This window comes from Papilio machaon, chromosome 2 (genome assembly GCF_912999745.1).
Source record: "Papilio machaon chromosome 2, ilPapMach1.1, whole genome shotgun sequence".
NCBI lineage: Eukaryota > Metazoa > Arthropoda > Insecta > Lepidoptera > Papilionidae > Papilio > Papilio machaon.
The window spans coordinates 146,260-162,338 of record NC_059987.1 but is presented as its reverse complement, the minus strand read 5'-3'; the positions used below and the strand labels follow the sequence as shown (position 1 = coordinate 162,338).

General features: G+C 38.3%; 1 protein-coding gene across 1 annotated transcript in view; it reads right to left on the bottom strand.

The window, feature by feature from the left end:
- LOC106708247 (Down syndrome cell adhesion molecule-like protein Dscam2) overlaps positions 1-16,079 on the bottom strand; it is an 89,662-nt gene that overhangs the window by 44,972 nt on the left and 28,611 nt on the right. The window contains exon 3 of the mRNA XM_045680889.1: positions 2,456-2,624. Within this exon, the coding sequence (XP_045536845.1) occupies positions 2,456-2,624 (169 nt within the window). The remainder of the gene's footprint in view (positions 1-2,455; positions 2,625-16,079) is intronic.

Here is a 16,079-nt window from a genome sequence, read left to right as displayed (position 1 = left end):
CGACAATTAATATTCAAGTGACTTGAGCGAAGGCAATTAAAACACAAACCGTGATTTTTAGCTATCTGACGACGCTGATCGACTGATTCCTGAATAAACCTCTTACAACGACACAAGAGATGCTCTTCAGAACAAAGTGGACAGGATATTTTTGAAACTACATGCAATGCTTTAGTACTGCTACTGGACTTGCTACTCTGTGGTTCTAAAAATTCAAGAGCTCGAAAACGTTTTTCCAAGAAGTCCCGAAAAGTTTTGAAGCTAGGAAGTTCATCGCAAGATTGACTAACTTGGAGTTCCCACTGCTTCCTAGTCTCAACGTCCAACTTGGAGCCAATCAAATAAATAACAATAATATCCCAAGCGTCCACTTGAACCCCTAGATTTGATAACTCGTGTAAGCAATCGGTTGTTGTGTCTAAAAGTTGCTTGAGAGCTATAGATGACTCAATGTTCATTTGTTTTTGGTTAAGTAGACGCTTGAGAATGCAATTCGCCAAGAACCTTTTATTGTTGTAACGGCTATTTAATAGGGACCAACATTTTTTATAGTTTGCATGCGTAATAGGAATGTGCTTTATGAGCTGTGCGGCTTCACCTGACAACTGAGATCTTAAATAGTGTAGTCGTTGTACATCATCAAGAGTTTCATTACCATCAATTAAAGACAAAAACAAATCCCTGAATGTTGACCACTCTTGGTATTTACCGCTAAAAATGGGAATGGCTATTTTAGGTAATTTAGCAATCGATTTTGTTTTCGTATCGTTATCTGGTGAAGCCTCACTTTTATTACATGACTGTAAACTATTAGATAAAGCATTTTTTAATTCTACCTTATAAGTTATAAAAATATCCGTGACCGTTTCAAACACGTCATTTTTGATATAACTTGTTGAGTTTAAATCCGCTTCAGTGTATTTCATTAAAAGATCTTCATGTTTTCTTGTGAAATCTTCGAATTGTTTATCCAAAATTTCCAATCGAGATTCTACATACGCTTGATTTACCCTCTCTTTTGGAGACTTTTTGAAATTAATAAGTCCCTTATGAATACGACATTTAATGTCTTCCAATAATCTTAACTGCGCCTCCATGTTATTTAACTTTTACGTGCACTTTGATCACTATTAATAACTTCTCTTACTTGCTCCGATCCGTTCCGCCGACCGCAGTCCGTTCGGCTCAGCACAGCCGACCCGCTCGTCGCTCAGCACGGCTTCGTTGCCGTACAGCTCCGTTGACCACTCAGCTCCGTCGCTGTAGACCGCTATCCCCGCTCAGTTCGGAAATCCGGATCGATGGACCTTATGACTATGCCTTCAGGGTCGAGAATATTTGTTCACAGCACAACACAGCACTTTTAACACACCAATGAATAAAACCACATGTACTCAGAACGAAGACATTTATTACAAATTAATCAAAATCACTTATTGACAATACAAAAACGTAACCATACCACGCATTTCAATCAAACAACGCCATCTAGGCAAAGCAAGTGTAATCGTTGTACAATAATTAAAGTGATACAGTTTGTTAAGACGTGAACATTCATTGTTATATCATTAAGTATATAATTTATTTATAAGTTTATTGAACAAGAGTTTTCACCCGTGTGACCCGGCTCAATATGGTCATTAGCATTTATATCAAAGTGGGCCGACATGTTCCGGCGCTGACCGGCCGGAGTTCGGGCGGCGGGGGACGGCTCAAACTGATCCGGGACATTAACGACCCCCTAATTATTCTGACGCATAATACATACAGTTTACAAGTTTACTTTGAGCGCGTGTTTAGTTAGTCAATAAATTATATTAGTTTTGACACCCTATATTTGTTTGTTGTTAAATAGTTTGTAATAACATGTTATAATACAACATATTTTTATTTCTCTATTTTAATATTCAACACAAAATGGTTTATTTATTGTAAGTTGCAATACAGCCTATGTATTATAATCAATAAAGTATACATTGTCTATTAGTTACATGCCTAGTGTATATTTTACTAAAAGAAATTAGTAACAAGGTACAAGTCCATCATTCATATTATGTGTCCAGTCACGCTGAGCTGAAAAACTGGATGTTTCTCAGTGAACGCCGTACCCGGAGCACACGTCCCGTGCACTGTAACACGCCGTGACGCGTCGTGACTCGCACTAATCCGGCAGAGATGAGCGGATTAGATCCACGCCCAATATCAACTAATAAATTGTAAATATGTTCGCGAATAACAGTAAAATAATATGTGAAACCGAGCGACTGTGTTTCGCTATTGTCGCGTTGTCGTTATGAAATTAGTATACCGTTCGTTATTCGTAAGAATAAAATTAATTTATATTGTAAAATAGGATGGAACAAAATAGGTTTTGAATCCATAGCAAATAATGTAAAATTTGTAGTTTCCATACGAATCAAAAACAAACGGTGGCGTAGATTAATCGTAAGCTTACCTGAGGCCGGGCACGTCGGCGACGGGCACACCGTCTTCAGTGAGCCAAGTGATGGTAGGCGCAGGTGCGCCGTGCGCCGCGCATGAAACACGCGCTCCCGTACTGTTGGAGAATGCGAGGCGCGGCGGCGGCTCCAGCAGGAACATCAGTTGCCCGCACACCGGACACCCTGCACACAACACAGAACTTTATTCGTATGGGTAAACGACAGACAACGATACTGTTCGCAGACGTGAGGTTGTGAATTTCGAGGGACCGCATACTTAGGTGTAATGTGATTGAAATAACACGAAGACGACATACTATTATTTTATTTACATATACATCAAGTGAAATAAAAAATATAGTTCAAAATCATAGCGACTTCGTCTTACAGTAAATCTGAAATAATTTCGTAAGCGGACGTGAAATGCCTTTGTTTCGATGTTCCCTCAAAACGATTTAGACAATGAGCTTACATTTAAATCGCTTTAACGCGCCCCTTTATCCCAAATCCAGATGTCCTCCGACGAAACTTAATTAATACACAACCTGCTCGCACTCCCGCCGCACCGCGCCGCGCCGCTGAGCCGCCCGTTTGCCTTTAAATTGAGAGTCGCCAAGTAAAGGCTTTACTATCGTTGCTTAAGTAACAGTACATCAGCGTTAGGATTAGATAAAAAAGACGAAAAAACATCAAGGTATTTTCGAGAGGACGAGCAAACAAACGCGATACTTTACGTTAGATTTGCTTCTTATAGCTTTGATTCAATTTTCCTAATATTCTTCTAAGTAAAATTGAAAAAAGAGATTTTGTTCAGTTAATTTTCATAACAACCTGATTTGGTGGCTTTCTTAAAAACAATTATCGACCTTGCTGCTAAGAGATTCATTTGGGTATTGTACCTGAATATTTGAAACGGAATTTAGATGAAGGAATTTCTACAACAGACTATATATCGCGGTACATACACAAACAATCACATAGACCAGTTAAGTTGCGCCACCGAGCCAAGCGGCGGCGTTGGTGACGTCGGCGGCGTGGTGCTCCACATAGAGGCCAGTTCAATTAACTGTCAACAGAATGTTTTTATGTAAAACCTGCATTGTTATAATTAACTAAAGTATATTTTTACTGCCACTTTTATAATATTACACTCGTAATCAAGTTTAACGTTTGTCCATACTGTAACCGAAACGGCAGCTGTAAATGAGTGGTGAAAAAAATTGTTTACTGTGCTTTTGTTTGTTTGAGGATGAGCAAATCTCAATGACATAGCGTTTAACGTTTTCGTTAATAGTAATAAATATATATACACACGGGTGTAAGTATTTGTTGTGTTGTAGGCCTGAGACCGGAGCCGGTGTGCTAAACAATGGCGTACGACGTGGGTCGTTGGATGGCAATAATTCACAATATTTAAAGTATCTCGGCGTGAACGTGAATGCTGCGTAAGGTTGTATTACGAACAAACAAAAGAAGTATAATTTTTCGGGCGACGGCGTCGTCGTCTCCCAGTGCAGAGTCGCCTGAGCTTTTACAACAAAAGGTGTATCGCTCGTATAAACGCTGCACTGCGGACGACGATAATGTTAAAAGCAAGATTTATGCAATCTAAGAGACCTCAAGGAGGGCTTAACAGATGTAATTAATATTATAGTTTTAAGTACATTTTTTTTACATTTTTAGATGATGCCATTTTGGGCTTTTCACAAAATAAAGTAGCATTGTTTAGCATATATTTACAATTTACATGATAAAGCGTCTGAGCTAAAGGCTGCGGGTGTGGGGGGTGGAAGGAGAGCGGGCTGTACAATGATCTTTGCAATGGTAATGGCGCGCCTCTCGGTTCTCACTCTCCAGAGATCACTCCAGCTGTTTGTATCGCTTTGCGATCTTCACGTACGGATAAGATAATACATGGGAATTCGTCCAAATTGATTTGATTGAATTGGTAACGAAATATCCCTTTAAATATATTTAAGTGAAACTGCGCCGACTATTATTTTAAGTAATAAAAAATTTTTGAATACGAGTAAGTCACTTGTACTACTAGATTGAGACCGACGTCTTCAATGTCTCTATGTTATAGAGGTACATATACATCAGTTTCACTTTCTGTGAAACTGATGTATATGAAACAATATGAGAAAAGATATAAAAACAGAAATTTTTGAATAGCTCACTTAATATAAATTTATAAAGTTATTTGTGTTTATTAAAAACTTTACTCGGTTCAACGTAAACTAATTTTAACTTGTGTTTGTTGCTGCGACCTTCAACTAGTAGTTGCCGCAACTCCGCTTAATGTTTCGTGACGTACAAATTAATTTTGATTAACTCCGACGCAACGAACTTTGAGGACTTTAAGTTTTGGGCAACTATTCATGAAACGTGAAACATTAGCTATAACTGTTTCCAAAGGAAACGCCCGACATTGTTTGACGCGTAATATTCCTTACATTATACGCATGAATATTCATTTTATTAAAATTATAGGTTAACTTTAATCGTTTAATACTGTTTAAGCATATTTATACCGTTTGACATCCGTAGTGAGTTAACACAATGTGATTGCTGTGCCACAATCATTGCATCCCCTATAGCGCGCCGGCAACACAAGCAATAAACCGGTAGGGTAAAGTTCCGTGCGCTCGTAAAATGGCACTGTGTTTAAACACACCTCGTAAACACAGGCATTTATTAAATTTACCTTCGTATCTCTCCCCCCCCTCCCTCTCACGCATCCTACACGCCCACCCCATGCACTACGCATCACTCTTAACATGTTAATTGTTTTTTTTTTGTATAACGCCACAATCTCTTTTGTGATAGGATGTGTTATTGTAAATAAATTACTTTTAGAATTTTGCTAAAAAAAGTCTTACGGGTTTATCTTTTTATTCGAAGTTGGTAGACTACATTTGGCTCTATACTCTATACTTTAGTGCTATAGGCTGTAGTCGAGTACATATTGTTTTTATTTGCGTTTTCATCATAAGAACGCAATACTGTTTATCTTATAAAAAATTTCATCTCATAATAAACGTAAGCTACATTTCATATTTTTAACGGGTCTCAGCGACGGCAAATCATAAAATGCTTCTATTCCATTATTTTCCTCGCCATAAAATAACGATCTAGGAAATTCGTCGTAAGTTCTCTCCCTGCGCTGTGAGGATTACACGCAGTGACGCACCAAATTTGATTTATATTGATATGGATATGTCATAAAATCTCTCGTGATATTCTAAAGATTTTTATTTCTTTTTTTTACTATGCTACTACGACTGCAGAGTATATACGAGTATACCGTATTATTAAGTTTTTCTTTATTTCATACATTAATGGCAATATTCATGCGGCACTAGTTATTTCAATTATTATTTGAAATGTACTAAAAGTGTTTAATAAATAGGACAATGAGCAGTGTAGTCAACACCAGCATTTCCAATGCAGAATACAGTCGTGGCCTGCAGCCGGGCAGACGCCTACGCCGACGCCAGCGCTGCAAAATTCACTTTGAAATGCTAATGACCGCTTCTTGGCGATGCCGCTCTTCAACACAATTTGCCACGCGATCCTCTGTAGAACATAGACTGAGATATTGTCGTTTCACTGAACTAAAATTTGGTTATCCCTACTTTGTGATTAAAGTAAAAATCATTTTATTTTCCTTCCAAACAATAAATAACACGAATAAAAAATAATTTGTTGGAATACGTGCATATTTAAGAAAAATATATGATCTAGTAATAGCATTGCTAATAACTGTGAGAATACTTATTATACAGTTATTGTGCGGCTTCTACCACCAAGTGTCGCTCTCACTATCTATTACTGTTTGAACATAAAACCATTCGGTCAAAATGCCACATACAACTCCACTGTTCACAATACAGTGTACTGCTAATTTTTTTTTTAACCTCAAACAACCCCGGGGTCCAGCACTCTATATAATGTTGTAAACTAGGACTGGGTAGTTACACTTCTGCACACAGACATAAAACGATGCTGTTTAAACGTTTCTCGTAAAGACGAGCACTTATTCAATTTACCCCGGCAGCGTCACTTTATGGCTCGACACTCACAGATATTAGCGGAATGCTTTGTTTAATATCACTTTTATTATAGAATTTTATTTAATGGACAATATTTCTTAATTTTAAATCAAATTTTAAACATATTTGAACTCATTAAAAATAATAAATCGAAACATGTTTGAAATCATTTATCATTTATAAAAATAGAAATGGAATGAATAGTGATCAGTGGCGCGGCGCGGCGCGGCGCGGGCGGCGGCGGGGACCACGAGGTACTCGAGTCATATCGATACTTTACTCAAATTACTTTGTCACTATCACGTGTGGACATCTGATAAGTTTAATTAGCTCTTATATATTTAACTTATCTTCAATTCGTAAACTTAGCTCGGGGAAAATAGAACAAGTTCTCGTTGTGTCGTGGACTAACTCAAGCGAGCGAGGTGGTCACGTAACAATGGTGTGTTCTCCTGGCCCCGGCCGGCACCGGAAGTCGCTACAGAGCGCTGCAACTTTATGAATGTCGCTTTGCTCGGACGGAGACAGCGCCGCGGTCGTGAGGCACGTTTAATTTCCGTTCAGGACGCGCCGCTCAATGACCGACTTCACGCAGAACGGTTGACCTCTGCACCGCGCAGGACTATTGGTAGTTGAATATTATCACTGGGCAAAGGTAAAAGTTCTAATAGGTTTATTGTTTGCACTGGGAAGGTAAATGTTTTCGATACTGTTCGTATTTTAGGTATGTGTGGACACCTCGTCCCGAAATGATTTGTTTTGACGTAGCTAAACTTACGCACAAGACACTCATTGTCTGTTTATGTACAATTAAAAACTTTAACTAAATATGTTCGGTTGCATAACACAATAGAAGCCTACCAGAATTATTTTAATTTAAGCGCACTCATGTGGCGTGGTGGGTAGGCAGAAAAAAATTAATCAGTGCACAGGTAGCGCGGTCGCGGCGCGCTATTGTTTCAGCATTCCGCCCGCCCCCGCGCCCGCCCAGCCGGATAATAACGCGCGCGCTTTATGAAAAATGCAATTTGATGCGTAGCTCTTGCTCCATAGCCGCACTGAGTGCGGTGTGGTACCTTGTATTGCGTCAGTGGTGTTGTACTTTAATTCATTGTTTGCATACTCAATAATTTGATGAAACTTAAGTTCCCATGGCCAAAAGTTGGAGCGAAAACTTAGTCAGTTTCACAACTACTAAAGCTGTCTTATTTAAAACCTTATCTCATGAAGTCACGTCAATAATGTAGCTTAAATGTAATTAGATAAATATAGCATTGACGGAGACACTGAAAGTATTGTTGAGTCATATTTGAACACACAAATTTTATTTATTATTTAAAACACTTAAAACCTAATTTAAATTTTACCTATTTGAAATAGATGTTTTCGATGACAGAGACACATTCCACGTGTAAACAAATTTGTAAATGCATACCACAAAAGACCCGCATACCTTACATTTTGTTCGAGATCAGCGGCGGTGATATGTCCAACGCCAGACAATGGCACAATACAGCGAGCAATGAAAATAACAACGTGAATTCCGAGAGTTTTACTTTCGGTGGCCGCTATACTATAATGATTTAAAATGAACATATTATGTACTACATATAAGTATACATGTCCCGGGCGAAAGAATGTGCGCTTACATACACATGCGTGCGTGAAATGTAAATTCTCGTAAACGGATATTTAATTCTGGTAATTAAATACTCCTCTTATCTTTTTTACCACATATATATTCGTAAATCATAATTTTAGAATCACTTAACTATTTTTTTAACCTTACTATATTTTCGGGATTATGCAAATTGCATTATAAGCATTAGAACGTATCCGCCGAAAGTCCCGGCGCGTGAGTTATGAGGACGGTCGCGCGTAATTTCCGCAGAGGACGGAGAGTTGCGCGGCCAATAGACAACTTCGCTCCCTCGACGCCGGCGAACAGTCAATGATACTAGTCTGAATAAACTTTTGAATGCAGTTAGTTGAACTACGTGAGTATGAAAATGGCTTAGTTTTCTAAAAAAACTTTCTTTGTGTTATAAAATACATGCTGGTTGTTAAACAAAATTTGAAAATAGAAATGCCGTAAATATACGAATTAAATAAATAATAATCACGACAAAGACCAAATTATGCCTTCACGTATTCTTTTTATGAATAAAAAACAAAATTGCTTTTTAAATGTTTCCTTTCTCTTCTAATTGTTTTATTTTACGACTGTAAAACATTCATGTAATAAATTCAAAGCAACATCTCAACGCGTTTAATGGCAATTAAGGAGCGAAATTGCGAGTCGAAGGCCTCCTTCGTCGATTCCCATCCAAGATGCCAACTTTTAATTAAGTTAACCAACTAGTATGAAACTAATGAATTTAGTTCAGGTTTAAAGCGGTGCGAATTCATAACTCTCTCGTAACTTTCATCGTTCTCGGCGGCTTCAAAATCTTAGCACTTTCTTATAACTAACGGTTGGAAAGCCTCCGGGAACATAGCTTAGCAAAACTATCCTTAACGTTGCTTTGCGTACTTATCTTTATTGAAGACAATTATCGCTGCACAGATTCTCAACTATGTTATGGACGATTTGCGTTAGTATTTTCAAAGCATGACTTTCTCAAAACATTGTTATTTTCATTTCTATGTCACTATTTCCTTAAGGAATTTTATATTAACTAATGTTTCACAGCCGATGGCGACAGCGATGGCTTATAAAAATTAATTTAAATGTAAAATGTTATTTCTCAACGTTTATCATTGTATCCGCATCTTTTCAAAATATGCAAAAGTATTTTAAGTTGTGATGTGACATATTATTTTGTCTGACCACTTTGTAATGTGATATAGGTGTCTTTGTAATAGTCGGAAACTGACTCTTTAAGTGAGAAGGAACGCTTAATTTCCGTAGCTAAGGCGTGGCGTCGCGTCAGTGCTGAATAGCCAACAGTCGCCTTGTGCAATGTCGAAGCCCGCTCTCTCGTAAAATTCTCAGAAATGTTCTTAAAAACTCTAAAGTGTACAATGATGTCAAAGAATATATTTACTTGATTTGGCAGTTTATATATTTAAAAATTACTTTGAATTTAATTGTTTTAATACTTTGTAGTGGTCGGAGAATTTTGAAAATAAAGCAAAGTATTTGGAAACTGTTGAGAATGTTCAACTATAGCGGCACACGACAGTGCCCCGCAGCGGCGAGCCGGGTAAATACTCGACGGAATGCTGCACGACGGATGAAAACAATTTCACAAATTTCACAGCACTGCTACTGGTACACATAATATGTATGTCTAAGAAATAATCAAGTCATTTCAAATACTCAAACATAATGTAACCTTAAAAATTATTACATTCTTAAAAACCGCCTCTTCGCCGAAACCATGTAATGTGTTCACATGATATTCAAATACCTACATAGTGTAATAGTTCGTATCAACGACCATGGCTAGAGCAGAGCCTGCGCAGAGTACCGGAAGATTGCACAGCAACGAGAAAAATATGTAGAGCATACGTGATATGTGGCAGGAAGTCTAGAAGATTGGGGCGCACATAACACACACACACCTATGTAGATCGTGTAAATAATGATCATGCTTAGTCCTTCGAGCCGGATCAACATGTACATCCTAAATCAGCCCCGGGTGGGGGACTGACTTCGGACATACAGAACGACTCGCACGGGAGGTGCACCGGCAATAATCAACAGTGCACCCCCAATGCGGTGCACGGGGAAATAAAACCACCTAATGCTGGTAAACGGAAGACATTTATTTGATATGTATTTCGCCTTATACATGTTCTAGATGCCTGACCAAGCATGAGCATTTACACGATCTACATAGGCGTGTGTGTGTTACGTGCACCCCAATCTTCTAGACTTCCTGCCACATATCACGTATGCTCTACATATTTTTCTCGTTGCTGTGCAATCTTCCGGTACTATGCGCAGGCTCTGCTCTAGCCATGGTCGTTGATACGAACAGTAATATAAATATTTGATAACATTATCAGTGGTGGGAGTCCATTATCTCAGGGACTTTTCAGACGGTAGCCGACAGCAGGCGCAGGCGGCAGGCGGCAGGCGGGAGGAAGTTAGTTTGAAGTCCGCTGAATGTATAATGCGAATCGATAACCACAACTGACAAAGTGCACTCAGTACTTAAGTGCAAAGTTGTTACACTTACAACTTAACTTATAATGCATTCAGTTTGAATACATAAACCGAGTCTCAGTATTGTCTGTTTTACTTCATGTTTTCATTAGAGTACCACTTGTTAAAAAATATTTTAGTAGTCAAATATATCAACGCAATCCTTAACTTATGTTATTTATTTATATACATTGACTTAGATATGTTATTGTGGGATGATATTTACATAAACTCATTCTTGTGAGTAAACTCACTGCTTTGAATCAAATACCTTAGCTTTGTTTAATTTACTACTGATATTAATTACATCTGCCTTCTAGCGATAGCAACTCATTACTTATCTGACATGATATACAATAGTATTGTTCTGTTTAGGAACAACATTACAAAAATCTTTTCCACGAAAAACATTTTATAACTTAATTACATGTCGGGGAGCGAGCGAGCGCCGGCACACAAGCACCGGAGGCAAGGCTCATCGCGTTACGTGGGACGCGTTCGTCCGACAAATTGGTTAGATTACCTGATTTGCTGAGCTCATCAACTTCGACACTCAGCAATTTAAAGGTGAGGACATTTTTTATAAACTTTTCCTCACATGTCATTCGTTTTTCGAGGGTCACATTGTACATAATTAACGTTAAAATAATACAATTTTAATATCATTGCGGTAACGAGTCATATGTCACAACTCTATTAGTTAGTGGATATAAAATAAAAATGGCCGCTGTGAGCCTTGTCTTCTCTCGTAACTTTTAATTAACTCACTGATCTGCAAAGAAACTAAAGAATTTACTAAAGTTGTGTAGTAAGATAGAGTGTTGAGTAAGCTGTTAACTTCGCAACCGAATATCGTAACTAGAAGAAATTAACATTTTGATACCTTGTGAAAATGTTAATGTTTTTGACTTATTTGCGAATGTAATGTTGTCTTGTAGTAAAACGTTAATATTTGTCTATGACACATGTCAAGACGACACCACTCAGTATTGCAGTAGCTTTAGACTGGCGTGACATTTGCATTAATGCATACTGCCATCTCAGTTTTGTCAAATAGAATGAAAGGGAACATTAATCTTACAGTTTGGATGTATGGATGGACGTTTGTTAGAAGGTATCTCCGAAACAGCTTAACGGATCTCGGTGAAATTTGGTATAGATGTAGAGCTTAGTCTGAAAGAAGTCATAGGCTACTAATTTTTACAATACAGTTATAATTTAGAGTTTGAAACCCCAATTTTAGTTTTTATGTTTTACTCACATATATTATATTTCTACCAATAAAGTAATGTTGCCTTAATTTATATTAATCCGTAGCAAAGTAGAAGGAAAAAAAAAACGTGCGTGGCTAATATTCGTAGCGCAGTTTACAGTTAACAATTGTTTCCGCCCCTCCCGCGCCCCTCCCGCGCCCCTCCCGCGCCCCTCCCGTACCCCGCCTACGCCCGGGGCAATAATGTACACGGTTTATGAAAAATGCAAGTTTATACTTATTCCGGAGTTAGCAGCTCAGAGGCAAGAACGCTGTGCGCGACTCGCGCCGCTTCACTGCACCGTGACAAATGCACTATGTAATAAACTTTACCTCTTTTATAACTACCTTAATTGTATTATAATTTAATAATTGAAATTATTTGAAACGGGATCTAATTATTATGCGTTTCAATTACATTAAAGCTCCCCTAAGTTTAATTAGACGTTTTTATTTGTCAGACAATGAATGGTTCGTACACACGACACACCTCTCATTACAGTGAGGCTGTTATTTTCTTATTGTGTCTACACAATGCGGTTTAATGGCGTTAGACACATTTTCAAGTATAATTAACAGACCAAAACAGAACGATTTAAAAATTCTTTTGCCATTAAAATTACCAATTGTTACAACATTTTTCTTTTAAACACGCGAGGACAGAGTCGCGGGTAAAAGCTATATACATTTTCCAAATAGTGGTTAATAAAGTAAAAATTAAAACTTTGTAACAATCAAAATAAAAGCCAAAATGGAAACCAGTAGAATATAGTTTGAAGAGCACTTATTTCAATAACTAGTGTGGAGTGGCGTGCGGTATAGCTTTAACGGCAAATTAGCGGAAACAGTGCTGCAGCGTGGCGGCAGCCGCTGCCATTGTGTGCCAATGCTTTGCTGTAGTGCGCCAGAGCTTACGTGAGTGCGGTGTGCGCCCGCTTGAAAGCCTCCTTTTCCTGAGTGATGTTACTATCGTCAGTTTTTATTTACAAATATCGATAATTATTTTTTTAATACAGTTCATAGTTGTCATTTAAGACGATTAAACGGTACGTCGTTATAAGCTCATCATACGTCCCCGCCAAGAGGCTCGGAACCAACCCAATTTAGGGGTGACTAGACCGTACATACTTCACACCGTACAAATGTTCATACGATAGTCATAAATCTAAAAACACATTGAATTTAAGTCGAACAATTGGATCGAACCTGGACATTTTAGATAACGGACCGGTCCAGTCAAGCGCTTAACAACTGCGCCACCGACGTTTGCTAAATATTGGCATATTATAATATAGACGGTAATTGTACCAATTTATAACGGCACGAGTAACTGACATCAATGACTAAGATTTATTTATGCATATTATTAATAATATCAATGAGAAAGTTTGAATGTATGGATGAATGTTTGTTAGAATGTGTCTTCAGAACGGTGAAATTTGACAGTCATGTAGAACGTAATCTGGAACAATACATAGGCTACTTACAAAACTTTTAACACCGCGCAGATGGGCTCCCGGGAAACAGCTAATTTTTAATAATTGTAATATATTCTTAAGTCTTTCTAAGTTTCAACCAAGAACAGTTATCTTCACTAGTGTGTTGAGCCGCGGCGTGACGTTGGCAGTGGCTTACTTATTGTTGCCTTTTGAGGCCCGCAGCCACACTTTAGGAACTTTTTGTCCTCTTACGAGTGCACACATCTATGGACGTTCTACTATAAAACACGTACCATGCATCAATTGACAAGTGCTGAAAAAATTTAAATTGTACAAGTAAATTACTATAATATTTAAATTATTGCGTATTTTTCTATAAGTCTTCAACTGTTACGTGCATTATGATATAGCTTAGAATTTTCTGAGATTTTGAGATTGTACTAATTGTTTACCAAATTAATTGTACGAATTAAAAAATTGAGGGCTAAGCTCTGTTCAGGCGCTGTAAGTGCTTGTATGGCAGCGTGAAACTCGCGTAATGCAATTACGATGGCCGATGCGGCCGCAGGCGTCTCAACACGTCCTCACTTCATTAGTACACTCATTACAGTTAGAGGCAGCCACATTTATCATGGAACGAGGACCTAGGACCTGCACAATTACTTTCCATTCATGTCTAGACAGGGGAACAGCACCACATACGCCAGTATTCGCATTACATTTTTAAAGCAAACAGTTTATTATTTCATTTTAATACCAGTAGCGTAGTAGCCTATTTGTAAAAAACGTGATAATTTTTTTTACAAATATTTACCTACATAACAAAATGATTTTGAATGTTTGTCTATTGGCGTATTTGCCGGATTGGCGGTTGCAAGGGCTCGGTCGGCGGTGTGGCCTGGAGCTGAGACGGCAGATTAGCAATTCAGATGCGCACACTATCTGTACCCCCTCGCCTCCGCTGCCCGACTCATTGAAATTAACTGGAGCTCGAATATCAAGCTAAACGTTTTATGTAACCTTTAGGTCGCTACAAACCAAGGTATTTTGGAATTTGCTTGCTGCGTGGTGTGCACTCTTCGTCGTTTTGCGACAAATACATTTTGCTCACAGACTTACGAGTTCGTATAACAAACTGAAACTCGTATATATTTATACATATAGAGGCGTTACTAATGATCTACAGGAAGCTCTGCCGGCGCGAGCGCCCCCGGCACGACCTTGTAATTATGTTACGTGTAAGATCATTTACTTTCATGATACACGTCGGTTACTTCCCGAGCAAGGACTTACATATGTGACGTACTATGTTGATAACAAGTACGGCCCGCAGGCGTCTCCGCTTACATCCTGAGTTACATTTTTACCTCGGGAGATGAGAACATCGTTCGGAAAGTTGGGATGTATCCAGGCGGTCCAGGAAAGCCGTGTAAAGTTGTAACATTCAGCTCATATCAAGGTTCAGCGCAATTAGAACAGGAATTTCAATTATATTCTCCACTCTCCGCAAAAATTGATCAAAGTCCGTACACTATCAAGTTTAAATTGGGCAGCACGTCGGCCGCAGCTCAAGTTGTGAGAGAAGTGGAACGGAGCGGCGATGGTGGCTACGTTATTCACAGTTCCTGAACAACAGTCGATTGCGTCGGAGATAATCCTTTGAAACATTTCTAGAGACGAGCTCGGCGCTCTGCACATCGTTTCTCTCCGCAGACGACGTGACATCTGCATTACTTAGTGTTCAACAATTATTTCTAACTGCAATATTACAAGATTTAATTCTCATTAAAGTCAACTAGATGTCTAGAAAAGCTATGTAGGATGTATTGAGCCCTAGATACAGTGTCCTCGTAAGATAAACATTTTCAAACGCACAAATTATTTTTATGTGAAGACAATACTTATAAATCGGATCTTTACCTCTTCGCTAAATTTTGACTTGATTCCCGGATACTAACTATCCAGCAGCAGGAGTAAAGAAATGTCATTTTTTTTTTCTTTCTTATACTTTTAGTAATATATGTTAAACGTTAAGTTAAAAAAATCCTCGAGCGTGTAAGCCGGTAACAAATTCTTGATTACGGAGTGTTCGCCTGGCGAGGGCGCCACAAGCACAGAACCCTCATCACCGAGCGCCGATTACGTAACGTATATGTGCCGGATACTTATATGTGAGTTAAAATAATTATTATTTATGTTTTACCCTCGATTAGAATAAATATGGATCCAAATATACAATACAGTTTCAACATATTCAAAGAGCTCATTTGGAATTTTTTTGAATACATTAATCAAGACACGGATAAAAGTGAAATCAGCGGCATTAGATGGTTTTTTATTTCACTTTTCCTTCGCTCTTGAAAGCTAAAATTAGAAGCAAAGCCGGTCAAGAAGTTCAACAGCCGCTGCGGCCGAGTCGTGCGTCTCTCACTGCCTGAAATTTAATTCACCACAGCTACATCATTTTAGAATGTTTATTTTTATTAATACGTTACTATGAATAACAGTTCATAGTATGTTATGAGAATGTAAGAAAAAAGACGGCGGTCTACATCGGTAATTTGGCACTGCAGCTTACCCTTAGTCTTAGAGAAAGAAATAGGAAAATACCAAGAATAACAAATATGCATCAGATAAAACAGAAAACGAACATTGTGTCGTGTTTGGAAGGTAAAGAGCTTCCAACAGCTTTCCCTTCCCGGTGGAAAAGCTATGCGCAGACCCAAAACAAGGTGAAGG